Source organism: Platichthys flesus, chromosome 14, assembly GCF_949316205.1.
Source record: "Platichthys flesus chromosome 14, fPlaFle2.1, whole genome shotgun sequence".
Lineage (NCBI taxonomy): Eukaryota > Metazoa > Chordata > Actinopteri > Pleuronectiformes > Pleuronectidae > Platichthys > Platichthys flesus.
In genome coordinates this window covers 12904086-12919103 of record NC_084958.1, presented here as the reverse complement: position 1 = coordinate 12919103, position 15018 = coordinate 12904086, and the positions used below count along the sequence as shown (strand labels likewise).

The 15018-nt window shown below is 41.9% G+C and overlaps 3 protein-coding genes across 3 annotated transcripts; 1 reads left to right on the top strand and 2 right to left on the bottom strand.

Moving 5' to 3' along the window:
* The first annotated feature begins 728 nt into the window (after positions 1–728).
* LOC133968732 (ras-related protein Rap-2b-like) lies at positions 729–2767 on the top strand. Its single transcript, XM_062404918.1, has one exon. It carries the CDS (start codon positions 1134–1136, stop codon positions 1680–1682), a length of 549 nt encoding a protein of 182 aa, XP_062260902.1. The 5' UTR covers positions 729–1133; the 3' UTR covers positions 1683–2767.
* A 3475-nt stretch (positions 2768–6242) lies between these two features.
* On the bottom strand, positions 6243–7402 carry LOC133968772 (complement C1q-like protein 2). Its single transcript, XM_062404961.1, has 3 exons — positions 7151–7402; positions 6938–7060; positions 6243–6529 (listed from the first exon to the last, which is right to left on the bottom strand). The coding sequence occupies exons 1-3, from the start codon at positions 7383–7385 to the stop codon at positions 6249–6251; spliced, it is 639 nt and encodes a 212-aa protein (XP_062260945.1). The 5' UTR covers positions 7386–7402; the 3' UTR covers positions 6243–6248.
* Positions 7403–10746: 3344 nt separating this feature from the next.
* Positions 10747–11979, bottom strand: LOC133968680 (complement C1q tumor necrosis factor-related protein 6-like). Its single transcript, XM_062404850.1, has 2 exons — positions 11821–11979; positions 10747–11259 (listed from the first exon to the last, which is right to left on the bottom strand). The coding sequence occupies exons 1-2, from the start codon at positions 11915–11917 to the stop codon at positions 10979–10981; spliced, it is 378 nt and encodes a 125-aa protein (XP_062260834.1). The 5' UTR covers positions 11918–11979; the 3' UTR covers positions 10747–10978.
* Positions 11980–15018: the final 3039 nt, after the last annotated feature.

Genomic DNA, 15018 nt, shown 5'->3' with positions numbered 1-15018 from the left:
TAACTCCAACGGTGGGCAGGCAGTGTGGTGGACGGAGGCTCTCGGGGCCTTTAGCTTGCTAAGCTAACGTGCTCGGTAGTTTAGAAGCAAAATATTCCTAGAAATTCAGGAGAAACCGATGCGAGAACACAGAAGGAGTTCCCAAGCCGGTTGATGGCGTTTCTATTGGTGACAGATGCAAAGATGAAAAAACTAACCAAAATACAGTCACTTCCTGCCTCTGTCTGCTCCACCGCTCTCCTTTTTTTTTTAGATTAGATTCAACTTTATTGTCATTGCACAATACAAGTACATATACAACGATATGCAGTTTAGCATCTAACCAGAAGTGCAAAAAAAGGCAGTAAAAGTGCAGAGTATTGTGCATAGTGGAATATGTAAATAAATAGGAAGTGCAGTAAGAAATATAAATGGAATATGAACAGTATTAAGAGGTAAGGTACGATATAAACATGATGAATACACTATGAGCAACATACATATAGGTGGGATAATACAGTAGTATCAAAAAATAATAATAATGGAGAGCATTTGTTGATGTCTACAAAACTCTGAGTAGACTCTGAACCCAATCCTCCAGACTTCCCCCGCAGATCATGTGTGAAAACAGCGTCAGTGAGGCTTCCCACTCCTGCTACTCAGAGAACCGGGGCTCCACCAGTAACCTTTCTCTGGTGCTGCTCCTTTAAGGAAGCGGAACTGAGCCTCGGCAGTTTGTGTGACGCGCACACGGAGGATGTGGGCAGGAAGCACAGGAGCGATCACGCTTCCCAGTTGCACCGACGCACGACACGACAGCGCGACCCAGACGCGCCCCGGTTCGCCTCGCTGATGTCCAGGAGCGGCCGCTCTCCTCGGATCAGCGCCCCGCGGCCGACGCAGCGCAGGCCCGCCCGGAGCAGGATTCTCCGGCGTGGGATTTGACTCCTCTCCCGAGCGAGAGCGCAGCCTCCCACGGCCTCCGCGCTTTGAAAACATCGGGGCTGGTCAGCGGGTGGGAGAGAGAAGGAGAGAGAGAGAGCGAGCGACAGAGGGAGAGAGAGAGAGACGGAGAGAGGAGGCGATCGTCGCGGAAAAAAAGAGGTGTCTGGCTTTTCTTCCTCCCCCTCCTCCTCCTCCTCTCCTCCCAGGCCATGAGGGAGTACAAAGTGGTCGTGCTGGGGTCGGGCGGAGTCGGCAAATCCGCGATCACCGTCCAGTTCGTGACGGGCTCCTTCATCGAGAAGTACGACCCCACGATAGAGGATTTCTACCGGAAGGAGATAGAGGTGGACTCGTCGCCGTCGGTGCTGGAGATCCTGGACACGGCGGGCACCGAGCAGTTCGCCTCCATGCGGGACCTGTACATCAAGAACGGCCAGGGCTTCATCCTGGTCTACAGCCTGGTGAACCAGCAGAGCTTCCAGGACATCAAGCCGATGAGGGACCAGATCATCCGGGTGAAGCGGTACGAGCGGGTGCCGATGATCCTGGTGGGCAACAAGGTGGACCTGGAGGGGGAGCGGGAGGTGAGCTCCGGGGAGGGCAAGGCGCTGGCCCAGGACTGGAGCTGCCCCTTCATGGAAACCTCCGCCAAGAATAAAGCGTCGGTGGACGAACTGTTTGCAGAGATCGTCCGACAGATGAACTACTCCACTGTCCCCAGCGGTGGAGACAAGTGCTGCTCGTGTGTCCTGTTCTGAAAACAAACCAACAAACAGGAACCCGAGCTCCGGACCTTGTCCTGCCAGAAGTATTCCCTTCTCCTCACACTGTTGTCTTACTGTTGCACACACACAAACCGAAAAGAAATCTAACAACGACGACGACAACAATCGACGATGTATCATAGTCTGGAAAAGTGTTTACATGACAAAGTACTTGAATGTTTTGGGGATGTTTTTTTTTCTTTTTATAGCTTTGTATATGACACTTCTCTGGAAATGTGCCTCAATGGGAATGTCTTATTGTGAAACCTAAGAGACACGCGTTTTCCGTTTCTCTCCTTTCTTCTGTTCGTGGTTTTATCTGTTGAGTTGTACTGTGTCATCTTCATCCTGGAGGTGGGGTGGGGGGTGTTGATGACGACGATTATGATGATGGTGGGGGGTTCCTAAACCCTGTAATAAGGCCTCGTCATATTTTAAATCTCTCGAATCCAATCTACAGGTGCAGACCCTCCCACTAAGATGCTGTGGATTGTGGTGGAGTTGTGTAACGCCTACATATCTTTTATCCCCCCCCTCCTCCCCTCCCTCCCTCTGCTCTGGTGGATTTATCATGGAACTTGCACTTAGCTGCACAAACGAGGACCTTAGTGCATCGCTGTTGCTGCATGGGGGGAAACGCCAAGACCCCCATGTCAAGTGCCTTCCCCAAGAAATCTCCCGTGACGGTGCCAACAGATGAGCCCTAACCTTCCTCTGCAGTGCGTCTCGATGGCAATCAGAACTTTCTTCTTATTTTTGTTGCAGTTTTCGGTATAATCTCTAGATTCATTTGGTGTTAAAAGTAGAACGCTCCTGTTTTACTGGCGGGAGGCTACAACGCCTGGAACGGAGCCGCCTGTTCCAGGGTCAGATTCAGGCCGTTTCTTCGAGGTACTGGTCCAACAAGAGCATTTAGTTTCTCTGAAGCCATGTTTGTCGGTATTACCTAGACTTTGATTTTTTTTCTTTTTAAAAAATGTGACATTTTGGACATAACCGTAATTGTAATTCTCTCTTTGGACAAATCTTCTGCCATCGACCTGTTGAAAGACTTGTAATACAAAAAGGATTTTATGTAACACTGTGTGCTGTGATTGACTCTGACTTGTACATACGACTCCAGATAAGTAATGACGTCTCGGCAACAACTCAAAGACCAAACCCCCTGGTGGTGTTGATGACGTAATAACCTAACGTTGGCTTTTACAATTCAACTTTAACCTGTGTAATCACCCATGATGCTTTTATATAGAGGATAGCAAACAGTTAAGATAAATGTGGAGCTGGATGAGTTTTAAAATAAAAGGAGAATAATCCCTCTGTGACCCAGGGGGAGATATAGCACGTTAAAGAAGTTAAAAGCTGTTTTCAGACATGATCTCCCTTTGCGTTCTCACATACAGCTCCCTCTGTAAAATTTCAGTTCAGTGCCTGTCTGAAACCAGCTGAAATGTCACAGTTCATCGACAAAGAACAAACTGTATCAGCCTAATCTCCTTGACACGTGAAGGTTCAGTTTTCTGTGGATTCCTTTTTCGACCAAACTAGCATGTCAAATTTCCCTAATATCTATGACGAAGGAAAGTGTGAAATGAGGCAAAAAACTCTAAACATCTTTAAGCTCCAGCTTCACTAAAGTGAGGATTTCTTTTTTCATCCACACAATTTGAAAATCAATATAAGTTTTTAAAGTTTTAAAGAGTAGGTCGCGTAAACCGATTGCTTTAGCAAAATCAATGACAGCCCATAAAAACATAAAAATAATAACAGGCAGTTAAGTTGGTCTTTAGATGTCATTTTAGCAGATGTGGCAGTAGAGGCCCACAATTGACACGTGTTTACTAAAATGAATGTTTGCTACTTGTATGACATGTGAATGGTCTTCTATAAAGTCAGTGATCACAGCCATTTGAAAACAAAACGCCTCAGTCCAGTTGTTTAGTCAGTGAGTCGGGTTTCCAGTGTGTGTTTAGCTACTTCTTGCCACATGTTTTGTGGCCTGCAGAGCGGAGGACAGAGGGGGGTTCTGTCTCTGTGGCCAAGTTCACTCAGCCATACGTACTGTAGGCTGCCATTTGGTGAGCTGTTCCCCCAACCGGCCAATGAGCATTGAGATTCAAGATCTGGGCAGCGCATTCAATCCAACGCCCGCTTTCACTATTCAAGTCCCATGTGAGGACAGTGGAGTCTTATCAATGCTTGCTGCGTTGTCGTCACAAGTAGCTGCAACTGTCGGTGCAAAGTTGTCTCATCTACAACTCAACCCTGTGCAGTAAGTCATAGCTCAGAGTCCTTTTTTTATCTGATGAGAAAAAAAGCTTTTCCTTTTTAGATGCATGTGAAACCTGTCACACTCAAACTGATGTTTGAACCACATCCAAAACAGTATTTTCTTTAAACAGGTTGTAAAGCACAGCAACTGATCCAAGCAAGTATAAAACTTATATTTATTATGTAAAACACTGTGTTTCTACCCAGTTGTATATAAATTGGTGGTCTGTATTTATATAGAGTTTTTCTTGTTTGATGACCACTCAAAGTGCTTTACAGAACCGTTTTTGACCTTCACCCATTTCCTTACAATCATACTATGTGCCACACATAGCATTCAATGTTTGGCCCTTCAGCAGGAAGCCAAGAGTCGAACCACCAACCCTCTGGTTAGTGGACAACCCACCTGAGCCAATGACACTCACAAACCCAGCTTCTCCTACAACAGTGAAAAGATGCCTACCCTCTGTTGCATCAGTATTAACAATACGTTTTCCGTAAAAATACCAACGATGATCCCGATGATGTCAGGTTGTCTGACTGTGGGACTGAGTTTACAAGATGGATGCATGTTTGTGGCGGTATTACATCATCTCCATGTTATTCTCTATTATCAGACACATCTGCACGGTTTCATTCATGTGATGTGGGAGGTGTGGGCCGACATCACCAATCCGGAGTTTGCCAAGTGAATCTATTAAATCTCACATTCCACGTGAGACAGTTTAGCTGGAGGGTCAAAACAAGATGGTTGGCCGGCAGACTCAGAAGACATCTGATTGATTCTCCAAGTAACAAGAAAAAATATTTAAAAAAAAGAAAAAATGACAAAGTATACAACTCGAGGCCTGTGTTGGTGCTAACTCCATGTTCTTGTCAAATTTCCCCAGTCCCTACTCAATTCAGCTGCTCATATAGAGGGTTCAATTTCCAACTTCCGCCTGAACCACAATGAGCAGTGAACCAGGCAGAGTTATTTTCCTGCACACACAATCTTCTAACCTTATTTTACCCTTAAGGAAGCTTATTCACATTAATAGATGTCTCTTTAAAAAGGAAATCAATTATAATTTAACCGACGCTGCCTGACAATCACAAAAACAAACTTTTCCTGTAAAAAATGAAACCCTCTCACTTGTTTTTTCCCAGTGATGTCATCCGTGACATCACCAAGAGTATAGAAATCAGGAAATGACTGGTGGTGCCATCTCATGAAACACATGGTGGCGATGAACCGCCGGAACAATAAAACAAAGTTCTAATCTGCAACATGATGAAAGGTAACTAAACTAAGTGATAGGTGTGTTTGCTTTAATATGCTCCTGTACTTCTATGTGAACCGTAACATCGACCAACACAGACAAACTCGGGGCGGTCGGTGCTGCAATGTTACAAAAGTAATGGTAAATAACAGTTAAATGAACATTTTCTTTTTCGAACAGAAGGTCATGATGTGGTGATGTTTAATCAACATGTGAGATGTTTTATAAAGTCAGCTTTTATAACATTATGGAAATTGAATATATCTCAGTCATAGTTTTGCAATAGTAAAGAGCTGCTTTCTTTACATTCGCTCCCAAGTAAGACTGGAGCGTTTGATGTTGAGGACTCCATGTCAGTTGTGTGGCTGTGCTATGTGATCTGGTTTGAGTGAAGAGCCGGGATCATATGATGAACAGTAGATGTTATTGTTTGTCTATGAGCTGCTTGGGCAGTCGGGCTGAGACAGAAGTTGTCGTACTGTATCTGATAGACTGTGTAATTTCTATAAAATATATAAATGTAACAGTTCTTTATTACAATGTCTAATGTCTAATTAATAATAATCTAATTTGATGTCTATGATTTAAATTCTTAACTTATGTACTTAAATTATCCAACAACGTTATCTTCAGCCAAAAATTTGAACAGGGTTTTTGAATTGGACTTGAAGTGATGTAAAAAAAGAAATTAGATTTACATTTTTTAATAATGACACCATTTTTGAGCTGGAGTCGTAGTGTGTTTATTGATTAAAAAAATCAATAAACACACTAAAAAAAGAAACACAACACAAAGACAAACATAATATCAATGAATATAAAACTTTAAATTTATAAAGTTTGATCAGGATCCCATTTAACTTGATTTATTATTATACAGTGTTTAACACTATTATACAGTGTTTAACACTTTAATTCATTAAGCAACACCCCAATTGAAGTAACAATGTACTGCACCTCACTGACTCTCTCTTCAGAGTCAGTGATAGTTATTTTTCTCAGTAAGAGAATAACAGATTTATTTTTCTCAGTAAGAGAATAAAAGATGTCCATTGAAGGTGCTGTGGTAATTAAGATTATCCAAAATCCACGTATTCACACGGAGCGTCATGTACACGTGGTCTCCCACATTAAGAGGTATAGTCATGCCGTTAGTTGCCGTCTCATAACGATTTCCAGATGGATGATTGAACACGGTAACGATCTGCACTCCATTCTTCATGAGTCGCAGCCCCATTGGCTTACTTGATAAATTATGACCAGAGAAGCTGAAGTAATACATTCCTTTGACTGGAGCACTGAAAATACCTGAGGATGATAAACAGAGAGACAGATACATGTTATTAAACTTAAAGCACAGTAGCTGTTCTACACAATCAAAAACAACTGGAATGCTGTTAGGAGAGCACATTCCTCCGCGAGGGCCCAAAAGTCTAGGAATGAAATATCCCAATAAGATATTGGTGGTCAAAGAGCGAGGTCATGGTGGGCTCACTAAACCTGTTGTTGGCCTCTTGAGTCTGAAATCTCACACCAGCTTTAGGGAATTTATTTAAACTTTTAAACAGCTGTCATTTGGACTCAAAGATAAACTGATTGTATATTCAAAGGTCAAAGTGACCTTATATGAGTCTGGAAATCCATGATCTACCCCCAACAATAAAACGGATAGTTGATTATTAACAAAGTGAACACAAATAACTCTGGTAAGTTTACCTGTATTAGGATTGTATGAGCCTGTGTTTGAGAGGACGGTCTTGTAGGTCAGTGTGATCTCATGGTTGTAAGGTCCAATATTTCCAACATTGCCCAGGGCTGCTCCAAATGCCACCTGGTTACCTTGAGAGGCAAAATGAAAACAGAGCTATATAACAACATTTTATGACACATAGTTTCATTCAGAAGTAAAAACGTACTGAACGCTCTTACCTTTGAGCTCGCTCCTCAGATCCTCTATCTCTATCTCAGTGAATCTCTGCTTGGCCTCCAGTTCTTTCAAGGCACTAAGAATATAGTCATTCAAATTCTGGCTCTCGCAGTGACAAGCAGAGTCGATGCTGGGACTCTGGATGCTGTGGGTGTCTTCTGCCTGTTGATCCAGATGATCCTCAGCCACACACAAGGTGAAGAGGGATAAACCCAGCACAACCATCAAGGTCTTCATCTTTGGATTATTTGTGTTTGTCTGCATCAGCTCTTGCCACGATGCCTTATATACCACGCAAAGAAGGAAGTACCAGTGGGTTTTTCCAGAAAATGATAAGAGTCTTGCCAAATGAATATTTGATGACTCAAACCTCAAATAAAACTATAAAACTACATAAAAACTTAAGGAGAGAAAAAACAAACATACTTGTAATGATGCAAGGGGAGGGGGGGCGGCAGGGAGAGACAGATGTGCTCAGTTTATGATGGGAATTCAACCAGCAGTCTAGGCCAAGAGCAGCATAACTAAGGGATGATTCAGGCCTCACAGTCACACTGCTGGTTTTATTTTTTTACATCAAAGTATATATTAGTATGATCCTGTTTTGAAGATGAATATGTTGAATAGATACAGAGGAGCTGGGGTCTGACTCCCACGGGCGGTGGCTGGAGACGAACTAATGCAATATTTGCTTGGACAATTTGTAAACAGCAGAAATTTTAAAAAGATGGCTGACCTTGTCTTTCAACATTATTCAAATATAACAACTATATGTTAAGATGTTTTCTTTTGGACATTGAGCTTTAAGCTTTGAGAATTTATTGTTGTAACACTTAATGGTAGCTCTCAGATAAGGCAGATCATTCAAAACAAACAAAGCTAACTCTGAATGTAACTAAGGGCAGTCGTTGAGAGTGAGTGACGGTAAATGCTCGTATTGACCTCTTTGTTTTTCTACCATGAGTGTCGGATTCTTCTATCGTTGCTTAATGCCGCAGTCAGATTGTATACAAGAGTGGATAAGTCACTTTGGTGTCAGGGAGGACTGATGTAAAGACCTCACATATCTAGGTAACTGAAATAGACTGAATGCTCTGCGTCTACCTCTCACACTGCTCACTGAGTGGGAGGACGGAGCAGACACACTGAAGTGCTCACAGCTCCCCCACAGGTATCCAGCATCCTTTCTGCATTTTCATTCTCAGCAGTCATGAGCTCAGTACGGCCTGTGTGTGTGCACCCAGCCACTTCTGTGGTAATGGCTGTTTGTGAAATATATTGTTCAGTTGTAGCTTTAGATTCTTGCATTAGAAAAGGATAATTTGTCATAGGCTGCTTTAATCTACGTCCATAAGAGGGCATACTGGGACAACTGGGTAATAGAGAAGAGGGTACGAAGTCTTATTGATACCAATACGATTACATTTAAGGAAATGGCAAGATAGATAGATACATTGATAGATACCTTATTGATTCAAAATTGGGAGATAATTATGTTACAGGATGTTGCAGAGAGAGCAAAATAGCAATAGATCCTATATGAAGAATTACAATAACTCAAAATAGAATGACATTCAAAATAAAATATGAATAAAGATGTGCACATTTACAGTTATTGCAGGAGTAAGCAGAGAGAGTTTTGGTGTGGACAGAATCTACGGCTCAGGGTTGTGAGAGGTGAGGAGTTGTACAGTGTTATTGCTGTGGGCAGGAAAGATTTCCTGTTTCTGACCTTGCAGCAGCGGAGCTGAACTAGTCTGTTGGAGAAAGTGCTTCGCTGTCTGTCCACTAGGTGGTGGACAGGGTGCTCGTGATTGTCCATGACGGAAAACAATTTGTTCAGTGGTGATAGCTCAGGACATTACATTATAGTGTGTAACTCAAAGATTCACTTTGAAAAGATGCTTCACAGAAGAGTTTTATATTCCAGTTTGAACATTTGTTCGTACAGATATTGACAGTTAACGTGAGCTGTTAGTCGTCTCCCCTGGTTCTCCTTCCACTGTGATGACCTGGCCAGGAAGGCTTCACAGTGTATATTATGGTAATGGTATTAAGATGTGTCAAAGGTCTGAACTTGAAAGTGAGGACTTTCTCACAAAGATGGTATGTAGTGTAATGGTTGAAGCCCATGACAAAACACACCCACCCACACATACAACACATAAACACACATACACACACACACACACACACACACACACACACTGCTCCCCACTGTGGCCTCAGATGCTCTTGCAGTTTCACTAGTTCTATGAAATGTTAAAATAGTCACACAGCTCCTCTCTACCATGTCCAAATATATCTTTTGCATCTTCACAGCCATGACACAGAACATGACCTCTGTCCCGACGTGCTCCTTGAGCTTTTCTTCTTTTCCACCTCATTAAATTACCTTTTGTCTGAATTGTGCTGTACACATAAACCTGCTTTGCATTTATTGTCAAAACAAGTCGACAACACCTTCAGTCACAAATGACTGTTAGTGAGAATGGGTTTACCCTTTAGATTGTGAAGAAATGACAGGAAGAAATGCTTCGGGATGACTGCCACCATCACCTTCTATTACTGCATTATAATTTACATTATTATTAATAAAATCAATATCAATCATTTCCCTCCCAAACATCTGACATTCACAAAGGCAATGACCTCAGCCACACACTAATTCCCCTCTGTAATTAGACTTGACGTTCGAGGCACATGAGGCCACTGGCAGACATACAGTCATGTCTTCAGTGGCAGGTATTAGTATCTGAAAGACTGAGGATTGGAGAAAGTAATGAAAGTTAGGTCCTGATGTCAAATTATCTTTTCTCTTTCACACTGTAAATGACACCGAACCCAAATACCACCTCATATATGTGTGTGTGGGAAGCAGTTACAACTTCCTACCTTGAATCTGTCCCTCAAGAGCAGGAAACCAATTTGAACTTCTTCTAGTTAGTCTAACCATGAGTGCGGTGCTCGTTCTAAACAAGTGGCTGTTTGTATGGCCTATGGTGATGCTGCAGAAGAGCTGTCACCCGTTTGTTCAAAGTTCAGTGAAGTTCGATTCAGTTTCTTTAACGCTAAGCAGTTTCTGTTCCTTGTCTTTGCAGTAAAATCTAATTCTAAAGCAGACATCTTTAACAAATAGGAACAAAAATAAACACTTTTACACTGTGGGCTCAGATGAAAAAAATAAATAAAAAAATATATATATTTTTTTTGGCTGGGTGCAGTTTTAGGGCCCCCCCTCTGAGGGGCGCCCTAGGCAAGCGCCTTTGTAGCCTTAAGGAATGATCAGCCCTGCATCTAGGAGATGTTGAAATAGCTGCAGTTCCTCTCATCCACGCTGTAAGATACACTGTAGTTTACATTGTCACAGCCTGTTTTTCCTCAATTGTCCATAAACCAGGACATGACCTGAGTCCTGTCATGCTCCGAGCCCTTTTCTTTTTTTCGACCCGAGCAAAGTCTCATGCTCTTCAGTAAATGTAATCAAAGTAAGACTGGAGCATGTGAATGTTGAGGACTCCATGTTAGTTGTGTGGCTGTGCATGCAAAGGCTCTACGTGAATGGTTAAAGTGAAGAACCGGGATCATATGATGCTGGAGTGTGTTTATTGATTAAAAAGAAACACAACACAAAAAGAAACATAATATCAATCAATATAAAACTTTCAATTAAAACTTTTCAATTAGTTTTGATCGGGATCCCGTTTAACTTAATTTATTATCACACAGTGTTTTCATTAACACTTTAATTCATTAAGCAACACCCCAATTGAAGTAACAATGAACTGCACCTCACTGACTCTCTCTTCTCTCTCTGGAGTTTATTTTTCTCAGAAAGGGAATAACAGATGTCCAATGAAGGTGCTGTGGTAATTAAGATTATCATAAATCCACGTATTCACCCGGAGCCTCATGTACACCTGGTCTCCCACATTAAGAGGTATATTCATGCCATTAGTTCCCGTGTCAAAGTGTTTAGTAGATGGATGATTGAACACAGTAATGATCTGCACTTCATTCTTCATGAGTCGCAGCCCCATTGACTTTTGTGATTGATTATGACCAGAGAAGCTGAAGTAATACATTCCTTTGACTGGAGCAGTGAAAATACCTGAGGATGATAAACAGAGAGACAGATACATGTTATTAAACTGTAAGCACAGAAGCTTTTCTTCACAATCAAAGACAACTGGAGCGCTGTTAGTAGAGCACATTCCTCCGCGTGGGCCCGAAAGTCAAGGAATGAAATATCCCAAGAACGCCTCGGGAGGAAATTTCTTCCAATTCTTGAAAAACTGATGAGGTTTTGTTGGTCGAAGAGCCAGGTCATGGTGGCTTACAAAACCTGTTGTTGGCCTCTTGAGTCTGATATCTCACACAAGCTTTATGTAATTTATTTATCTTTTAGACAGATGACACTTGGATTCAAAGATAAACTGGTTGTATATTCAATGGTAAAAGGTCACAGTGATATTATATGAGTCTGGAAATCCGGTATCGGCCCCTCATCCAGATCCATCCCAAAAATGAAAACTTTTTACCTGGACTAATTTCATGGAAATCGGTTTTGTTGGTTGTGTGTTATCGTGCTTGTTAACAAACATACCAGCAAACAATCAAATGGACAGTTCATTATTAACAAAGTGAACACAAATAACTCTGGTAAGTTTACCTGTAGCAGGGTCGTATGAGCCTGTGTTTGAGAGGACGGCCTTGTAGGTCAGTGTGATCTCACTGCTCTGAGCTTCAATACCTCCAACATTGCCCATGGCTGCTCCAAATGCCACCTTCAAGACCTTGTTACCTTGAGAGGCAAAATGAAAACAGACTTATATAACAACATTTTATGACAGATAGTTTCATTCAGAAGAAGAACTTACTGAACGCTCTTACCTTTGAGCTCCCTCCTCAGATCCTCTATCTCTTTCTCTGTGATTCTCTGCTTGTCCTCCAATTCTTTCAAGGCTTTAAGAGAATTGCCATCCGAATTCGGGATCTCGCAGTGACAAGCACATGCGACGCTTGGACTCTGGATGCTTTTGGTGTCTTTTGCCTTTTGATCCAGCTGCAGGACCTCAGCAACACACAAGGTGATGAGGGATAAACCCAACACAACCATCAAGGTCTTCATCTTTGGATTATTTCTGTTTGTTTGCATCAGCTCTTGCCACGATGCCTTATATACCACGCAAAGAAGGAAGTACCAGTGGGTTTTGTTTGTATGATGTGCTATGATATGATAACAAGGTAAAGGAGAGAGATTTGCTCAGTGCATGATGGGAGTTCCCTCAGCAATCTAGGCCAAGAGCAGCATAACTAAGGCATTGTTCTAAGGGACTGCTCAGTTATTTTAAAGATTTTATTTTCTGTGTCCCACGGGCCGTGCCAGGAGACGAACTAATATTATATTTGTTTTGACAATTTATAGACAGAAAGAATTTAAAAAAGATTGCTAACCTTGTCTTTCAACATTATTCAAATATATATAATATAATATAATTACAATATGTTAAGATGTTTTCTTTTGGAAATTGATCTTTAAACTTCAGAATTTATTGTTTTAACACTATATGGTAGCATTCACATACGGCAGATCATTCAAAACAAACAAAGCTCACTCTGAACGTGACTAATGCTTTTCTACCATGATGGTCGGATTCTTCTATCATTGTTCATGCCACAGTCAGATTGTCTTTGGTCACAAGGGACGACTGATGTAAAGACCTCACATATCTAGAAAACTGAAATAGACTGAATGCTCTGCGTCTACCTCTCACACTGCTCACTGAGTGGGAGGACGGAGCAGACACACTGAAGTGCTCACAGCTCCCCCACAGGTATCCAGCATCCTTTCTGCATTTTCAGCCTCAGCAGTCATGAGCTCAGTTCGTCCTGTGTGTGTGCACCCAGCCACTTCTGTGGTAATGGCTGTTTGTGAAATATATTGTTCAGTTGTAGCTTTAGATTCTTGCATTAGAAAATGATAATTTGTCATAGGCTGCTTTAATCTACGTCCATCAGAGGGCAGACTGGGACAACTAGGTAGGAGAGAAGAGGGTACGGAGTCTTATATATATTTATACCTTTACATTTAAGGAAATGGTTAGATAGATAGATAAAATGATAGATACCTTATTGATCCAAAATTGGGAAATAATTGTGTTACAGGATACTGCAGAGAGCAAAATAGCAATAGATGATGATGAAGAATTAAAATAACTCAAAATAGAATGACATTCAAAATAAAATATGAAAATAAGATGTGCACATTCACAGTTATTGCAGCAGTAAGCAGAGAGAGTTTTGGTGTGGACAGAATCTACGGCTCAGGGTTGTGAGAGGTGAGGAGTTGTACAGTGTTATTGCTGTGGGCAGGAAAGATTTCCTGTTTCTGACCTTGCAGCAGCGGAGCTGAACTAGTCTGTTGGAGAAAGTGCTTCGCTGCCTGTCCACTAGGTGGTGGAGAGGGTTCTCGTGATTGTCCATGATGGAAAACAGTTTGTTCAGTGGTGATAGCACAGGAAATAACATTATAGTGTGTGACTCAAAGATTCACTTAAAAAAGATGCTTCACAGAAGAGTTTTATTATCCAGTTTGAACATTTGTTTGTAGAGATATTGACATTAAACCCTTTAGTTTGATAAACCATCCTCCCCCCCTTAAAACTGATCTGCTGTGTTTGCTCCAGTGGACGTCCAATGAGATTAGTTGCTTTGCATTACCTCTCAGCAGGGGAGCAAAGGGAGATGGAGCTCTTCCCTTATTTCCTTGTGTCCACGTGGCCTCTCTCACTAACTAAATTCTGCTCTGAGCTGTCAGTCGTATCCCCTGGTTCTCCTTCCACTGTGATGACCTGGCCGGGAAGGTTTCATAGTGTATATTATGGTAAAGGTATTAAGATGTGTCAAAGGTCTAAACTTGAAAATGAGTAAAATGCTTATAAAGATGGTATTTAGTGTAACGGAACACACACACACAAAGTTCTCCACTGTGGCCTCAAATGCTCTTACAGTTTGACTTTTTTAAATTACATGTCATTTAGCTGACGCTTTGTCCAAAGCGACTTACAATTAGTACACTCAACATTCATGAGGGGCCATTTTAAGGGTTCAGTATCTTGCCAAGGACACTTCAGCATGCAGATGGGAGAGAGTGGGGTTTGAACCTGCAGGATTGTCGAAAGTAATGAAAGTTAGGTCCTAATGTCCAATTAGCTTTTTCTCTTTCACACTGTAAATGACACCGAACCCAAATACCACCTCATATATGTGTGTGGGAAGCAGTTACAACTTCCTACCTTGAATCTGTCCCTTGAATTCAGTGAAGTTCGATTCAGTTTCTTTAACGCTAACCAGTTTCTGTTCCTTGTCTTTGCAGTAAATCTAATTCTGAAGCAGACAACAACTTTAACAAATATGAAAAAAAAATAAACACTGTTCCACTGTGGCCTCAGATGCAAAAAATAAATAAAAAGATATATATATATATTTTTTTGGCTGGGCGCAGTTTTAGGCCCCCCCCCTCTGAGGGGTGCCCTAGGCAACCGCTATGTAGCCTGTAGGAAAGACCGGCCCTCCATCTAGGAGATTTTGAAATAGCTGCAGTTCCTCTCATCCACGCTGTAAGATACACTGTAGTTTACATTGTCACAGCCTGTGTTTTCTCATTGTCCATAAACCAGGACATGACCTGAGTCCTGTCATGCTCCGAGACCTTTTCTTTGTTTCGACCCGAGCAAAGTCTCATGCTCTTCAGTAAATATACTTAAAGCAAGACAGGAGCGTTTGATGTTGAGGACTCCATGTCAGTTGTGTGGCTGTGCATGCAAAGGCTCTACGTGAATGGTTTGAGTGAAGAGCCGGGATCATA